At 38.0% G+C, this 15,537-nt stretch overlaps 3 protein-coding genes across 3 annotated transcripts; 1 reads left to right on the plus strand and 2 right to left on the minus strand.

The window, feature by feature from the left end:
- Positions 1 to 623: 623 nt before the first annotated feature.
- LOC132195266 (origin recognition complex subunit 4) lies at positions 624 to 2,446 on the plus strand. Its single transcript, XM_059617146.1, has 7 exons — positions 624 to 943; positions 999 to 1,173; positions 1,228 to 1,373; positions 1,431 to 1,739; positions 1,797 to 1,931; positions 1,985 to 2,137; positions 2,216 to 2,446. The coding sequence occupies exons 1-7, from the start codon at positions 746 to 748 to the stop codon at positions 2,378 to 2,380; spliced, it is 1,281 nt and encodes a 426-aa protein (XP_059473129.1). The 5' UTR covers positions 624 to 745; the 3' UTR covers positions 2,381 to 2,446.
- An 18-nt stretch (positions 2,447 to 2,464) lies between these two features.
- LOC132195479 (putative ammonium transporter 3) lies at positions 2,465 to 5,551 on the minus strand. The gene is made up of 8 exons (XM_059617497.1): positions 5,440 to 5,551; positions 5,093 to 5,378; positions 4,855 to 5,012; positions 4,610 to 4,751; positions 3,499 to 3,677; positions 3,126 to 3,442; positions 2,807 to 2,978; positions 2,465 to 2,757 (listed from the first exon to the last, which is right to left on the minus strand). Exons 1-8 carry the CDS (start codon positions 5,549 to 5,551, stop codon positions 2,465 to 2,467), a joined length of 1,659 nt encoding a protein of 552 aa, XP_059473480.1.
- Positions 5,552 to 6,240: 689 nt separating this feature from the next.
- On the minus strand, positions 6,241 to 15,537 carry LOC132195371 (putative ammonium transporter 2). Its single transcript, XM_059617319.1, has 13 exons — positions 15,458 to 15,537; positions 13,552 to 13,702; positions 12,189 to 12,474; positions 11,980 to 12,137; positions 11,698 to 11,839; positions 11,306 to 11,484; positions 8,784 to 8,915; positions 8,497 to 8,592; positions 7,860 to 7,948; positions 7,607 to 7,796; positions 7,367 to 7,508; positions 6,843 to 7,173; positions 6,241 to 6,367 (listed from the first exon to the last, which is right to left on the minus strand). Exons 2-13 carry the CDS (start codon positions 13,688 to 13,690, stop codon positions 6,278 to 6,280), a joined length of 1,974 nt encoding a protein of 657 aa, XP_059473302.1. The 5' UTR covers positions 13,691 to 13,702; positions 15,458 to 15,537; the 3' UTR covers positions 6,241 to 6,277.

Here is a 15,537-nt window from a genome sequence, read left to right on the forward strand (position 1 = left end):
ACAAAAGTGTTTTAAAAAGGTTTCATTTTATATTATCACTTTCTGGTCCTGCGACGCTCTCTCCCGTGTCTCCGGGCCGCAGGCAAGTCTTGTCCGCATTTATATTACATTATTATTTTGATTTTTAGGGTGACACCAAGACAAAGTCTTTTCAACCTGTGCCTTTTTTGTTTTGTCACGCGTATATCAGCCCGTCGTGAAAATAATTATGTTTTAATTGAGGCCCTCATTTAATGGTTAAACATAAATTTAATGTGCGCTAAAAAATTAAATTGATCAATAAAGTTAAAGTAATATGTTGTTTGTTTGTCCAGATTGCTATATCACAATTATGTTAGAATTATATAATTACACACCCCAGCTGCCAGGCAACGTTGACGCGTCAACCCTATTGTTCTCGCCCAAAGTGAGTCTTCGGATTTATAATTTTGCACATTATATGTCATCTTCTTACTTAATTGGCAAAAGCGGAAAATTTTTCAGAAATTAAATAATTATTTTAAATGAGAAAATGAATGAAAATAAAATAAAAAAAGGTTGGCTTAAAATCGCGAAAAAATGATTGAATTGTGCCATCTGGTGGCGATTTACAGAATTACTGAGCCAGTCAGCTGCCGTTTGTTTTCTTTTTACTCTAAAGCGCGCCACCAAAACTCTTCTCTTGGTCGCCTTTTTCTACAAGCCTGCATTGCAATTTTATTTATTTAAACCTTCTCCCTTTAATTGATAAGTATATTACTTCAAAATGCCCAACTTGACGATGGAGATGTCCGAATTGGACGAGTGCAAGCGGCAGATCCGAGAGAGGATTTTGCGTCCGGCCGAGTTCCGAGGGTTTGAAGAACAGCGCAAAAATTTGCTTGACCTGATCAGGAGGGCCGTCCGGGATGGTGACAGCAACTCGGCCCTGCTCATCGGACCTGCCGGCAGTGGAAAGACCACGGTTTGTGCCATGAGATTTTGGAGGAAATTTAAAAAAAAATTGCATATTTTTGTAGCTTGTGAGGAGTGTTTTGCAAGAAATCTCAAAGGAAAAGGGCTTTGATAAAAAGGCCCTGGTGGTCAATCTGAACGGACTCATCCACACCGACGACAGACTGTCCCTCAAGTCTATGTCGAAGCAACTGAAACTCGAGAATGTCATCGACGAACAAGTGACTGGAAACTTTGCTGGTAGAAATTATAGTTAAATTATGATATTTTTATAATTAAAAATGAAATTTTTAGAGAACATGGCCCTTTTGCTGAGCACTTTGAACAAGGCTGACCACGAAAAAGCGCTTGTCTTCATTCTAGAGGAAGTGGACCTCTTTTGCAACCACCACAACCAGTCACTTCTCTACAATCTCTTTGATTTGGCTCACAGAAATGAAGTTTGTCAATTTTGTAGAAAATTTTCTCTGAAATAACCGAAGTATATAAATTTTCAGAGCTCCGTGTTTGTCCTTGGAGTGACAGTTCGACTGGACGTGATGGACCGAATGGAGAAGAGAGTCAGATCTCGTTTTTCGTACCGAAGCATTTACCTCCTTCCTGCAAACAACGCCAAGAATTTTGAATCTCGAGTCGCCCTTTGTCAAGAGTGGCTTTTGTCCGATCCTAGCAAGCTGGACAGAACGTTCTGCAGAGAGTGGAATAAATGTGTTGCAGCTCTTTTGGCTCAAAATGAGACTGGTTACAACTGCATCAAAAGACTGTATGACATGCAGAATAGTGAAGACTCCACCAAAGAACTTCTTGTAATTATTTTAAATCTGAAGGAGGAATATAAATAAAATCAAATTTTCTGTTTCCAGCTTCACACAATAAGTAGATTGCATGAGGGTAATCCTACATTGTCTGGCCAAGACTTTGAAAAAGCCCTCGATGATGTAATTGCCGACGGTTGGCTCCAGATTTTGGACGGCCTCTCAGTTTTGGAGCTTTGTTTGGTATTAAAATATAAATTCAAATTCCGATGTAAACTATGAGTCTTTAAGAACAGGTGATAGCCATGAAGCATTTGGGAGATGTCTATCAGGGTGACCCTGTCAACTTTGAAATGGTCTACTCTCGTTACCTGAAATTTGCTAAGAGCCACTCAGGCTTTGAAGACTGCACTAGAAACACAGTGATCAAGGCTTTCGAACATCTTCAGGTATTTTTTTAAAACGATTTTTTTTTTAAATTACCAATTTCCAAATATTTCTTTATTTACACATTTATATTTTTCCAGGCTCTGGAGCTTATTTTGCCTGCTGCTGGACAAGGGGCGAAGACTCAGAGCCAATACCAGCTGTACCATTTCCAACTCACACCTCAGCAAGTGAAAGATGCGGTCAAAAGGTACGAAGAGTTGCCCACAGAGGTGCAGCAATGGGCAGAGATCAGTTTAGTTTAGCATTTAATTTTAAATATCTTTTCCTCAAATGAGAACATAATAAATTATTTTTAAATTTTTCAATAATTTTGATCTTTTGTAAATTCAATCAAGCCAGGCGTATCTGGGGTAGTAATCGTTGTTTACAGAAATAGTGGGGATGGTCGAAAATGTTCCAGCAGGTTCGTTTTCATTTTGCTCGTTTCTCCGAGCCTCGTTGTTGTGGTTGCGCATGGACGATAGGGCTGACTCAGGCCTCCGAAGGTTCAGAGGGTTTTTTATGTGCCTTGCTGACGTCTTCTTGAAAGGTTGGGACATGTTTACTTTCACTTCTTCTTTCTTATTATCAGATTCAATCCGTCTCTCCTTGATGTACAATTCAAGATATGCATTGTGCCCTGAAATAATAAGTTAATAAGGAAAAAAAGAATGTGAAATTCTTTAGACCTGGATTAGTTCCGGTTCTTCCGATTTCATCCATGTCGTGATATGGCCTCAGAGCAGAAACTGCCCTGCTCACTCCAATGTGTCCACCTTGCATAATTCTATGCTCGCTGTAGTCGGCGCCTAGGAGCTCCTCTATTTCGGTCATTCTTATTGGAATCATCCAGTTTACGCACTAAAAAAGTTACCCAAGTCATTGTTAAATTGGTAAAAGTTCTAATTGTAAACCACTACACAAAAAAGTGCCGAAAAATTGATTGCAGTAAAAATAATAATAATGAAATGTATTTTTTATTGTCTTTTTTTCTTCTCAGATGCTTACTATTAAAATTATTGCTGTGCTGACCATGGCCCAAACAGTCAGGCTAACAACGCTCATAGCCTGAATTCCAAGCAATTCAAACCCGCCTCCTTTGAAAAGTCCTTTTCGGCCGTTAGTCGTGGTGAGGGGCTTCGGGTCTTCAGCAAAAAGTCCTATGGCCAGAACGCCCCACATTGCCGCCAGGCCGTGCACCGAGCTGGCACCCACGGGGTCGTCAACCCCGATTTTGTCAAAGAAGGGCGCAGTGGTGCACGCTATGACCGCACCTATGGCGCCAATCAGCACAGCCTCGTAGGTGCGGTAGAGGAAGCAGCCGGCTGGAAACCAAACTTTAATGATTTTATAATAATTTTAAAATATTATTGTTCCTTGCCTGTGATTGAGACGAGGGCGCCGAGTACCCCGTTGATCAGGTCCATGATATTAAAGTGGCCTTCTCGGGTCAAAGTGGAGTACAGGAGGCCGACGGTGCCTCCACCGAAGGAGGCCAGAAGGGTGAGGACAGCAGCAGTGGCAGCGTATTGCCATTTAGCACCTGTCACTCCATACGTGCTGAAATATTCAACATCAATCTTAGTTTCTTAAATTATTTTCAAAATTTAAAATAAAATGGCAAATTTAGAGAATTTAAATAAAATTTTAATAGGCTGATGAATTGATGATAATTGGAGTTTCCTACTTCTTTAGTTAATAATTTAATAAAATAATATAATTTAGCGTTCAATAAAAATTTAGTAGACTAAAACTTACAGACCTGAAACTTTTCTGTTGGAGAAAATTCGTCACTTTAAACATTATTTTCTATTTTTTCATCACTCCCTAACGTTAATTGCAAAAATAAACTTAAATTTGTTGGGATTGTTGCAAATATTAAATGATATAACAAAAGACCTTGCCCCGGTGCCTTCCTTTAATTTGTAATAAGAGGGCACAATTTGGCCTTGGTCTTGTTTTTCGTCAATATCGCGGAGATTCAAAGGGAATAACAAATCGACTTGTGACTTTGACGTGATTTTATTGGGCCGGCTAGAAGACCCCTACTTTTGCTGACCCATAGACTTGCAATTACAGCGCAGATTATTCCGTCCAATTAAGCCACGCTTCTCTGTTCACTTTCACTTTTTTTATGCTGCGCAGGACGCGCCGTCAACTTTAATTAGACTGAGAATTAATCAGACCCACCAAGCTCAGTGCGGAAAAGCGCGCGCGTAAAAATCCTGTCGCCTGTTACACGTGGGCCGGCTAATTAGCAAGATTGATGCTCACGATTTTGCGACTTAATCTTTTCTGCGCTAAATAGGAAAAGTTACGCGGGTTTGTACAATATAGAAATCGATACAAGAAGAAAGAATTTTTTAATACAGCGCAATTACCTTTAAACTAAAAATTAAATATTATTTTTTTAGTTTTTAAGCGGATTAAAATAAAAGATAATTAAATGTTCTAATTTAGATAAAACTAAAGAAAATTGAAATACACAGTACCTGCCAGAGTTGAAAGCCAACCAGCCCCACCAGAGGACGAAGAGTCCCATCACAGCATTCACAGGGCTCCCAAGGGGCAAGGCATCATTTCCATTCAAGTAACGACCCAATCGAGGCCCCAGCATCAAAGCTGCTGTAAAAGCTTTGAAGAATAGAAATAAAAAGTTAAACCATGCAATAATTAATATTTTCCATCAACATAAAAAGAAAAGAATTTTTAAAATTCAATTTAAAAAAGAAATTACCTGAAACTCCGCCAACAAGATGCACAGGACCTGAACCGGCGATGTCCACAACTCCCATATTGTACAAAAATCCATGTTCGCCCCAAACCCAGCCCGCTGGGATGCAGTAGACTACGGTGTTGATAAGTGAAAAGAGGCAATATGCTTTGAAATTGCACCTATAATTAATTTTTTTTTAACATTATTTCACCCAGGAAGGAATCCGTAGAAATTAATTGTTAAAAGACAAAAAAAATACCTTTCTGCCATTGCTCCAGATACGATTGTAGTTGCGGTCGTGGCGAAAGACAACTGGAAGAGGAAGGCGGCAAACATTGGCCCCATTAGTTCGTCCTCAAAATCAGGATCGAGAAAAAAGTCCCCGAGCGCGTAAAAAGGGGTGTTTAGGGGACTTCGGCCGAAACTGAGGCCAAACCCGAAGGCCCAGTAAGTGAGGCCGCCGAAAACGACGTCGACCACGTTCTTCATCATGATGTTGACGCCGTTTTTCAATGACACACAGCCCGATTCGAGGAGACCGAAACCTTTTAAGATGATTTTTTTTTTAATTTCTTGAAAAAAGTATATAATTAAAAATTCCCATACCTGTTTGCATTGTGAGAATGATGAAGGAAGAAGTCATGACCCAGTTTGAATCTTCCTGTCCCAATTGAAAGAGCCACGGGATGTGAGGCCCCTCTGTCGCATTTTCACCCATGATGCTGTGCTATTTGCCTCGTGCCGGCGTCGCAAGAAGTTGGAAGGCAAATGAGCACCGTCGCAGCGAATCTTTCCTCTAAAATCACGGCAAAGCTAAGGAGACGCGCGACGCGTCACGCAGATTTTAATTATTCAGTGACATTTGACCCGTTTATTTTATGTCACAAGGTTCTGTTTGCTCGTATTTTTGGGCTCATAGAAATTAATAATTCGTGAAGGTTGGCTATTTTTGGCTAAATAAATAATGCATTTATTTTGGAAAAAAATGCATGGAAAATTTACATTTCCAGCAAAAAGCAGTTTAAAGAGAGTAAAATGTGAAAATGATAAATTTTTTTACCACCCCTCCTTCGTTTTACAAGTATTTATGAAAGTGAGAATTTACCCTCGCCCTATTTTTGAAGCAAAAAAATATATTTCTTTAAATCCAGAATTTTTTATTTTTAATAAAAACGCAGCTTTATTGACCTCTCCCTTCTATTTTTCAGAAAGAATATTTTCCAACCAATGGAAACCTTTTTTAACCTACATATCTCTCTCTATTTTATTATTATCATTTTTTTTTTATCTATTTATGAGAAAAAAACTTCAATAAAAACGACAAGGATAACAGTTTTTAAATCACATTTATCTTTTTATTGTCTCTACGTAAAACTTTTTAACAATAAATCACATCAATTATTTTTATTGAGTATACACGTTGTCACATTGGATGAATGAAAAATCACACGGATAATTGAGGGTAGCTCTTCGAATGTATGAGGTTTCCAAACCATGACACACCAGACTCGCTCGTCGCAGGTTTAGATAAAATCTGAGAAAAATTAACATAATTTATTATTCCCAAATTTCAAACTCTGTTTGCTCACATATTACAGCATCTCAAGTATAATTAAACAAATAGAGAGTATAATTAAAATTAAAATTTTCAAGGATGAACTCTATTTCAATGGGGCGATCTTTTAATATTGTGATAATTTTTTGTCATCCACTGCTGTTTTTTTGAAGAATATGGGATATGGGTTTTAATTTAATGGGAAACAGTACGTTGTAAAAATAGGTTGGTTCTTGAACTCTATTAGTTTTGCGATTTAATTTTTTTTGTCCTGAAAAATTATTTTTCCAATTTTCCTGATTTTTTTATACACTATTTTGTTTGTGAATAAAGAACAAATTTTTTTCAAAAGCACTTCACCTCAATTAATTTATTTGATGTCCAACAGTAAAATGCAAAATGCAGATAATTTGGAGATTTTTGTTTTTAAATTTTAACTGTTGAGCATTATTACCCTCTTGAGTGGTTGCAGTTCTAGTGAAGAATGCTGCTCTGCCTGCGCGAGATGGACAAGAGTCCTGCTCCCGCGCCACCCAGCATCCGGCGCCTGGCTCTGGCCGAGGTGCCCCGCAGCGGGTCTGCAGAGGGCGACAGGGATGATTGTGCAGGGGGCAACGTGAGCCACGCCGCCGAATTGTCGGCCGCCGCTCGGGGAATTGCTTTGGCAGGGGCTGGAGGAGGGCGTATCAGAGCGAGGGCCCCTGCAGGGCCTACCCTCCAGCCCCTTTGACCTGTGCTCCGACCCTGCAGGGATGCAACAAGTTTCTCCAGATATTTGTCGTGGCCTGAAAATTTTCCCATTTCAAAATCAGAACTTAATAAATTATGCATATAATTAAATAAAAAAAAAAAGATTAAGAAAATCAACATGTTTCTTCTCTAAATTTATTTTTTATTATTTTGGAAAGTTACATTTTGAAATCTTTCCTTTTGTAAAATTTTCAATTACCATTAAAAATATATAGCTTAAAATTCTACCTGGCTACATTGAGGCGCAACTCGAACCTCAAACTAAGCGTTTCTGCGGCTGTGCATCCTGCGTTCAGGCAACCGCAGCAGTGTGGCGTGCGCGAGTCTTCAGGAGGGCAAGAGGTGTTGTTGTGCTCTACAGGCTGGTCTTCTAGTTTTAGTGCAAAACGCGTGCATTTTTTTTTTCAAAATACAGTGTTATAAATTCATCTACCATGGTGCAATTGAATTAAATTAATCTAAATTTACCGGTATTTGTTCCAACAACTGTGATATTTTGCAAACTGACGATTTGGTGCTCTTGGTGCTGCTGGTTGATCAGTGCCGAGAGCACCCTGGACACACCGACACCCTGGTGGCGAATCAGGTGCTCGGTCAGGTCGGCGCCCAGGAGCTCGTCGTGCGGTTTCATCCTTAGAGGGATGATTTTGTTCACAACCTATAGAGATTTAAGCTCTGAGGTTTTATAAAAATGAGAAGGATATTTACTTAATTTTCATACCCATAAAAGAAGGAAGGTCACTGTGGCTGACCAAGCAATATAGCAGAGAGCGGCCAGTGCCTGGACACTCAGTAAATACCATCCACCTCCTAGAAAACAGTTTATTTAAGATTTAATAAGTTTAATTAACAACTGGGTATGACTTTGAGTTGAAGAGTTAAAAAAAATTGAGGGCGATCAAAAAGGCCACCCAGGCTAAATTAACCTGGCCCGGGATAATTTAACCCGCCATTCAATTTTGCTGGTGGGCTAAGTTAGCCCGGGGCTAAGTCAAGTTAGCCTGGGCCAGGTTAGGCTTTTGGATCGCCCTCATTATAAATTTATTTTTTATATATATTTTTAGATTTTTATTTAATAAAATAAAAAATATTGAATACAAAATTATATTACTTTAAATATAATTTTTGTCAATAAGTTTTATTTTAATATTATTTTGTATTTAATTTTATTTTTTAATTTCACATGTATTTAATTATTTTTAAATAATAAATAACTACAAAATAAAATATTTGTTAATGCATTTATATAAAATATAAACATAATGTTTAAGAGGTTGGAAAGGAAAAACTTTGCAAGGCAGTTGATTGCTAATGATTGTTAAGCCATTTTATATATATCAAGGTTGTATTTTATTTACCATGTAAGAGTCCCGATCGTCCTCTCGTTGTATTCAACAGTTTTGGGTCCAGAGCGAAAATGCCCACAGCCAGAACGCCCCACAACCCGGCACAACCTATTTCAGCGGAATACAATTAGCACAATTGATTTTATTGCGTGCAATTTTTAGCTGAGACGTGCTTGATATTGCACCTCACCTGACAGGCAGTGCAATGGGGAAAAACGGTTAGGTGATTTATTGCGCGGAAGGTGAGAATAATATTGGCTTAATGCACGAGAGGTCATTACGCAGGTCGCGTGACTCACCGTGCACCGAGGTAGCCCCGACGGGGTCATCAATCCGCAGTCGATCCCACAGCGGCATCATCAGACAAGCAATGGCGCCGCCGACGGCGCCGATAAACACCGCCTCCCATGGACGGTACAAATAGCAGCCCGCTAAAGTTTGGACATAAAAGTGCATTATATAAAAGTAATTTATGAATTTCTTTAATAAAAGAAATCTAGATAGAGAGATCTGAACATTTAATTTTGAGTGAAATAATTTTTATGTGCCCTCTATGTGTTAAAAGAGGATTTTTTTTTCCACAGCAATTTTTCCCAATCAATTTTTTGTCCTGTAAAGTAAAGTTTTAAGAAATGTTTTCAAACTATCTTTTATGTTGGGGTTGAATTAAATTTAGTTTCTTTTTCTATTTTGAAGGAATTCTATTTTGTTGATCTGGAAATTACGCGTCATTCCGCAACTCTGGTCGACGTCAGAGGGAGGTCAATTATCTCATTAGCAGACAGGGTAATTGGTTTTTAGAACTACAAATTCGCCTGCCGAGCACTAGCGGGTGGAATAGGGCAGTGTGGCGCAGGAACTTTGCACTTTTTGTGTGTGCGAGCTGCGGGTTTGATGAACGACGAGTGATGGCTTTCTTTATGGCAGCTGGCGCGGCCTCTTGACGAAACGACGTGATTATGACTGGAGAACGAGGGCCGTCTGCATTTTCTCTATATTCTATCCTTGAATATAAAAGTGCCAAAAGTTTCTCCGCAATCTCAAATAACTTACGAGAAAATTATGTGTACCGTAATTGCAGACAAATCTTTAAATTATTTTTAAAATTTATCTTTCTTCCATAGGGGAGAAAGTGGATCATGAATTTTTCCATAAAAGTGGATCTTTTTATTTCATCCCAGGGGTCAAGGCTGTCTGCGCATCAGGTTTCTTACTCGCCCCAAAACTTTTCCTATACAAACCCACATCCAACTTTATCTCGCATCTGCGGCTCCAAAAAGCGACGCGTCATTCACCACTAATTATTTTCCTCTTTGCGAAACAAAAGCCCTTCTTGTCTTTATTTTTACCCCTTCTTTGGATTAAAGATTATGCGGTGGTGCGCAGTTTATGTCGGGCAGGCAGCGTCCGGTTTCACGCCCTATTTACTGCCGGTGTGAGTTGCGGGGGTCCAACAGGTACACCATGAGAATAATCGTCTCCCCGGAGACCATGACCAAAGTAGCGGAAAGGAGACGCAAAGCGGCAGCGCGAATGATCGGGTTACGCGAAACAAATGAGATTACGAGCGCCTGCGTTTCGCCACATTCAATCACACAAGACCAGTGATAAAAGTTGGCTGTCGTCCTCAGTCAATTTTCCGCGACCCGTATACGATTGCGATTTCTCTTCATTTCTGATACGATTTGATGCGGAGACAAATTGATTTTTCGTCCTTGAGGTGGAAAATGAATGACGAGACTGCTCCTTTTTCCCTGATCAATAGGAGCAAATAAATCAAACGTCCCTCGTGTTTCATTGGAATGAATATTGAGATGAATATTTTTCGTATGCCAATAAGAAAATAAAAATGAATCATATTATGCAATTAATTTAAATTATGAGGTAATAATTGATGCTAAAAGGAGTTTTTAATAACAAAACAATAATAACTATAATTTATGTTTTCGATTTTACTCTATTATTCCTAATTTTTTTTTCAATTAATTTAAAAATTTGTTTTTTAAAATAAAAAATTAGCAGCTGAATTTAGGAAATAATTTCATTTATTCTATGCAGTACATTTTTTTTGTTTATTATTTTTTAATTTTATAACTTTTTATTATATATTTAATGCTATTATAAGAAAACGTGTCACATATTAAATCTTAGTATTTAGTTAAAGAAATTATGAAAAATGAATGAAGATTGAGCATTTTTTTTTTATGATTCAGCAACTTCGCTCCTGTCTTGTTTGACCCAAAAACTGCCACAAACGTCCGTATTCTGGTCTCAGACCTCATCCGCGACATTTCTCATCAGGATATTGAAATTGCGTCTGGTTGCCCATGGATACAATCAATGTACACAGAGAAAGTCTCTCTGCTGGCAAAGGCACGCGGAAGAAGTATATAGGGCCTTCGCCCTCTTGAGAGAACGAACGACCCGCTAGTGGTCTGTGTTGACACTTTTTGCCCGAGTGTCAATATTCGCGCGTCTTGTTCTCACGTACGAAAGCAATTAAATGGAAATCCTCATTGGTGCAAATTAGGCTGAAGACGAGAGAATAAAAATGTGGAGGGAAAAATTTGTTAATCGTTTTTCATTGAGATAATTGCTTTAAAAAGCGTGCTCAAAGGGCAATCAAGGGTCACAAGGTGACCTAAATTGAGCCAATTTGCATTCAGCACCGTAATCACCAGCCACTCTGCTGGCTCTGCAAACTTTTAATTAGTTGCTTGAGCCAGGCGGCGTGCAATGCAAAGCACATTAAAGGCTTCATGTACTAGCGGAGGGTGAAAAAAAGGAGCAAACAATGGGCACCGGGCAAAGTTTCGCTCACCTGTTACTGACACGAGCGAGCCGAGAACGCCATTGATGAGGTCCATGATGTCAAAAGTGCCTTTGCGCAGAAAGTACGAGTGAACTAGACCAACAAAGCCGCCGCCGAACGACGCGTTCATTGTGATCACGGCCGCCCTGGCCGAGTATTTCCATTTGTGGCCACTGATGCCTAATGTGCTGTTGAAAAAGAAAACTCGTGTTGATATTTTATAAAACTCATGAAATCGCCTCACTTTTTTTTGCAAATGGTTTAATTTCAAAGAAGTTTAACTATGAAAAAAAAATCAAGATTTTATTTCTAGAAAGGCAAATAAATTTGCATGTGAAAAATTGATTTTTTTTTTTAAACTTTCACGTTGATTTTTGAGTAGAAGAAAAAGATTTCCCTACCTTCCTGAATTAAAAGCAAGCCATCCCCACCAGAGCATAAACAAGCCCATGAGGGCGTTTGTGGGGCTGCCAAGGGGCATCGGGTCAAGGCCGTTGTCGTAGCGACCCAGACGTGGACCAAGCATCACTGTGGCGACGAGAGCTGCGCAATTTGATTACAAAATAAACAAATGACACGGACCAAGCTGAGAAAATTTCCTTTTCATTAAAAGCAAACGAAAAATTTAAAAGAAAAATTATTAATAATTGAAAACGTGTGAAATTCCTTGGAATATTTGTTACCTGAAGTTCCGCCAACAAGATGGACAGGACCTGACCCTGCGATGTCAACCACTCCGAGTTTAAATAAAAATCCATGTTCACCCCATACCCATCCAGCAGGTATGCAGTAAACCACCGTGTTCAGCATTGAGAACAAGCAGTACGCTTTGAAATTGCATCTTTGAAGATAAAATTAATTAATTAAAATACAGAAGCCTCGGGTGAATTACCTTTCTGCCATGGCGCCAGAGACGATGGTAGTGGCCGTCGTAGCGAATGAGAGTTGAAAGAGGAACGCGGCGAACACTGGCCCCATGTGTTCAGAGTCTTCGCCGGGGTCAAGCAAAAAGTCGCCAGTGCCGATGAAGGGCAGACTCATGCTGCTGCGGCCAAAACTGAGGCCGAAACCGAAGGCCCAGTAGGTGAGGCCGCCGAAAACTACGTCGACCACGTTTTTCATCATAATGTTCACCTCGTTCTTCAGAGACACGCAACCCGACTCAAGTAGGCCAAAGCCTGTAATTTTATAAGTGGAACTTTCATCATTATTTTCTAAAATAAAATAAAAATTCAATGGTAATTAGTTCATTTTTTTAGCACTAAAGTAAATATTTTAATGCAGCTAGTAGTTCGCCTGCATTGAAATTGAGTATGCTATCCGCTTTACCAAAGAGATAGGCAGGTTGCATCAGAGACGCGAGAAGGCAAAAATTTAAATTAATAAAAAAATAAAGCTTTGAAATATAATCATTAAACCTATTTTATATAATCTGATTGCATTTTTTATTGTGTTATTATGTTATGACTATTTTAATTTTTTACTAATTATTTAATTTTTATTTTTAAATTATTAAATAATCTCATAATCTATGATTATTTTACCGTTTTAATTTAAAATTTTACATTTCAAAAATATTTTTAAATATTAATAATTGCATACAAATTTAATTATAATTATACAAATATAGGTGGTGAAATGTATGAATTTGACTTGAATATAAATTAGCTTTTTCTCTATAGGATTTGAGAGTTATTTATTGTTTAAGAAAAAACAAATGTCTTGCTCTACATGTTTCAGCTGCGGACTGCAGCCATAATTCATGAAATTATGAGCTGTGAAATTATTTTGACAAGAATTAGTACAAAAATCAATCGCTTTAAAAAAAATCTTTTCAAATTAACAATTTTCCAACTTTTACCTGAAAAATGATTGAAAGTTACATTTTAGACACAAAAATTTGTAATACAAAATTTAACAATTGATTTATCAAATTATTTTTTATAACAATTTTGGTCAGAATATTGAAACAGGTGTTTTAAGCGTACCTTTCTCGGCGGTGTTCGAGTGAAGAATAAATTATTTATCGTCTGGTTTTTCAGGTTAAAAGATATTTGTGTGAAAATGCATTGTAATCATTCGTCGAAACTACTGTCGGAGTATCTGCATTAATCATTTAAGTTTTATACTCCCTTCATTCAATACTTCAGAAAATTGGTTTCACTCCAACAATAGTTTCATGCAAATTCTGTCTGCTATGCTGATAGAAGATAGAACCCAAATAAAATGCTCTGTCTTGTCTTTAATATGAATACCTGTTTGCATGGTGAAGATGATGAACGACGAGGTCATGACGAAAGTGGTGTCGTCGACAGTGAGATCATAGAGCCACGGAACGCTGGTGGTGGTGACGTTCGTGCCATTTTCCACCGAGGTTGACGTCAAAATCGCCATTCTCAGCTAAAACTATCACAAAGTAGATCAAAATTCATTTCCACGCCTTCCACTTTTATATTAAAAATTCCACTCCCGTAGGAATGCATTTTTGAGCTCCTCAAAAATCATATCGTGCCAAACAATAAAAACAAATGGAATTAAAATAACGGCCCCTCGTCTCAGGGCTGCAAAGAAGGGAAATTGAGGACAATAACATGTCAATTATTCAACGCTAAATGCTATGTGTAATTTGCTTTGAACGTTCACGATTGCGTGAGATGGACGATAAAAAAATCAGAGAAAGGCCACCGCTTTTCCGGGGCCAACAACTCATTGGCCATTCAGAAAACAAGACTAGATGAGTAAAAGAGGCCGTGGAGATATACGAAGCTCATTAAGAGGGTGGGTCAATTATTTAAAAGAAGCTTAATACTCCAGCAAGCATGCAAACAAATAACTGATTATGTAATTATTTTGGCGATTGAATAGATTTATAGGAAATGTAAAATCATATATTAAAATCAATAAATGTTTGCAATTTTCATTTCTTGGGAATTTTTTAAACTCGGAAATTATTTCATCATTCAATTTTCAATTCTAGTATTTTTCGTCTTCAAAGTACAAAAAAATTTGAAATAGACCTAAATTACAGAAAATCAATAATTATAATATTTTTAATTTATGCGTTGCGAATGAATTCGTTAGTAAGAAAAGAAGAATGACAACGGAGTTTTTATTAATTCTTGAGTGAATGTGGCGCAATTCAGCGACCTACGGCACCAACAAAGTAGCACCTGAGATTGCTCTCTGTGCTGGAATGTGCTTTTATTGCGGACGTACGCATCCAAGTTCCCCGGCCAACCCCTTTGTCAGGTCCATAAAACTCAATTTTGACGAGATGCGTGCTTGACAGGGAGGAAGGAGAAGCTGCATCTTTCAACCCCGTACGCGCCAGTTAAATGAATGTTTATTGGGGCCTCGCCTGATGAATTTGCTCGTTGCCGCCGCGTTGTAAAAAAGTCGTCACCGCGTTAGCGCCACAAACGTAAACCAAAGAGGCCGTTAGAGTGCGAAAACGAGAGAGACGATTGCTTTCTTTGGGACGTTATTTTGAATTAAAGAGAATTTGGCGAAGCAGGGCATTGACTCTGAATTTGATTCTTTTACAACGGTGTTTGCAGGAAAATCTGTCATTCGTATCCTAATCGGAACTTGATCTAAAAATGAGTTAAATTAAGTTTTATTGAAAAATTTCAGGTATTTATTGCGATGCAATATTTATGTGTTCGAAAGAACCGCAGCATATAAAACAGAAAAGCGAATTCCAAACTCACTTGAAAGGGCTGCTTCGTAATAAAACCGTGTCTAACAAATAAACAGCGCTGGGGAGAAAAGTCGAGATCTTGAGGCTGAAGTAAAGTTTGGCAAAGTCGCACTGACCGCGATTGAGAAAAAAATATTACTAAACAAATGAACATGAGCATATAAAATAACGGATTTTTTCAATACAATACTTCATCTAAATGTGAGAGAATGAACAATTGAATTGAATATCAAATTATTTTTACTAAAATTATAAATGGTATCAAATGTTAGATCAATTCGTTTTTGTTAAACTTTTATTGGACAGCACAATTTTTTGCCTCCATTTAATATCATTTAGTTGCACAACAGAAAGCTTGTTTTTAATTAATTTTGGGTCCACTTTTGTAAACTGTTAAATGATAAGTAAAAAAAACATTAATTTATTGATTGCAAACATGCAGCGGCTTTAAAGCTACTTACCCTAGCTTTTGACAATTAGATGATGGAAAGTTGCTGACGTCTAAGGGATGGAATGACTGATTTCTGGGGTGTCATCATTT

This window comes from Neocloeon triangulifer, unplaced genomic scaffold (assembly GCF_031216515.1).
Source record: "Neocloeon triangulifer isolate White Clay Creek 2 clone unplaced genomic scaffold, ASM3121651v1 ptg000009l, whole genome shotgun sequence".
Taxonomy (NCBI): domain Eukaryota; kingdom Metazoa; phylum Arthropoda; class Insecta; order Ephemeroptera; family Baetidae; genus Neocloeon; species Neocloeon triangulifer.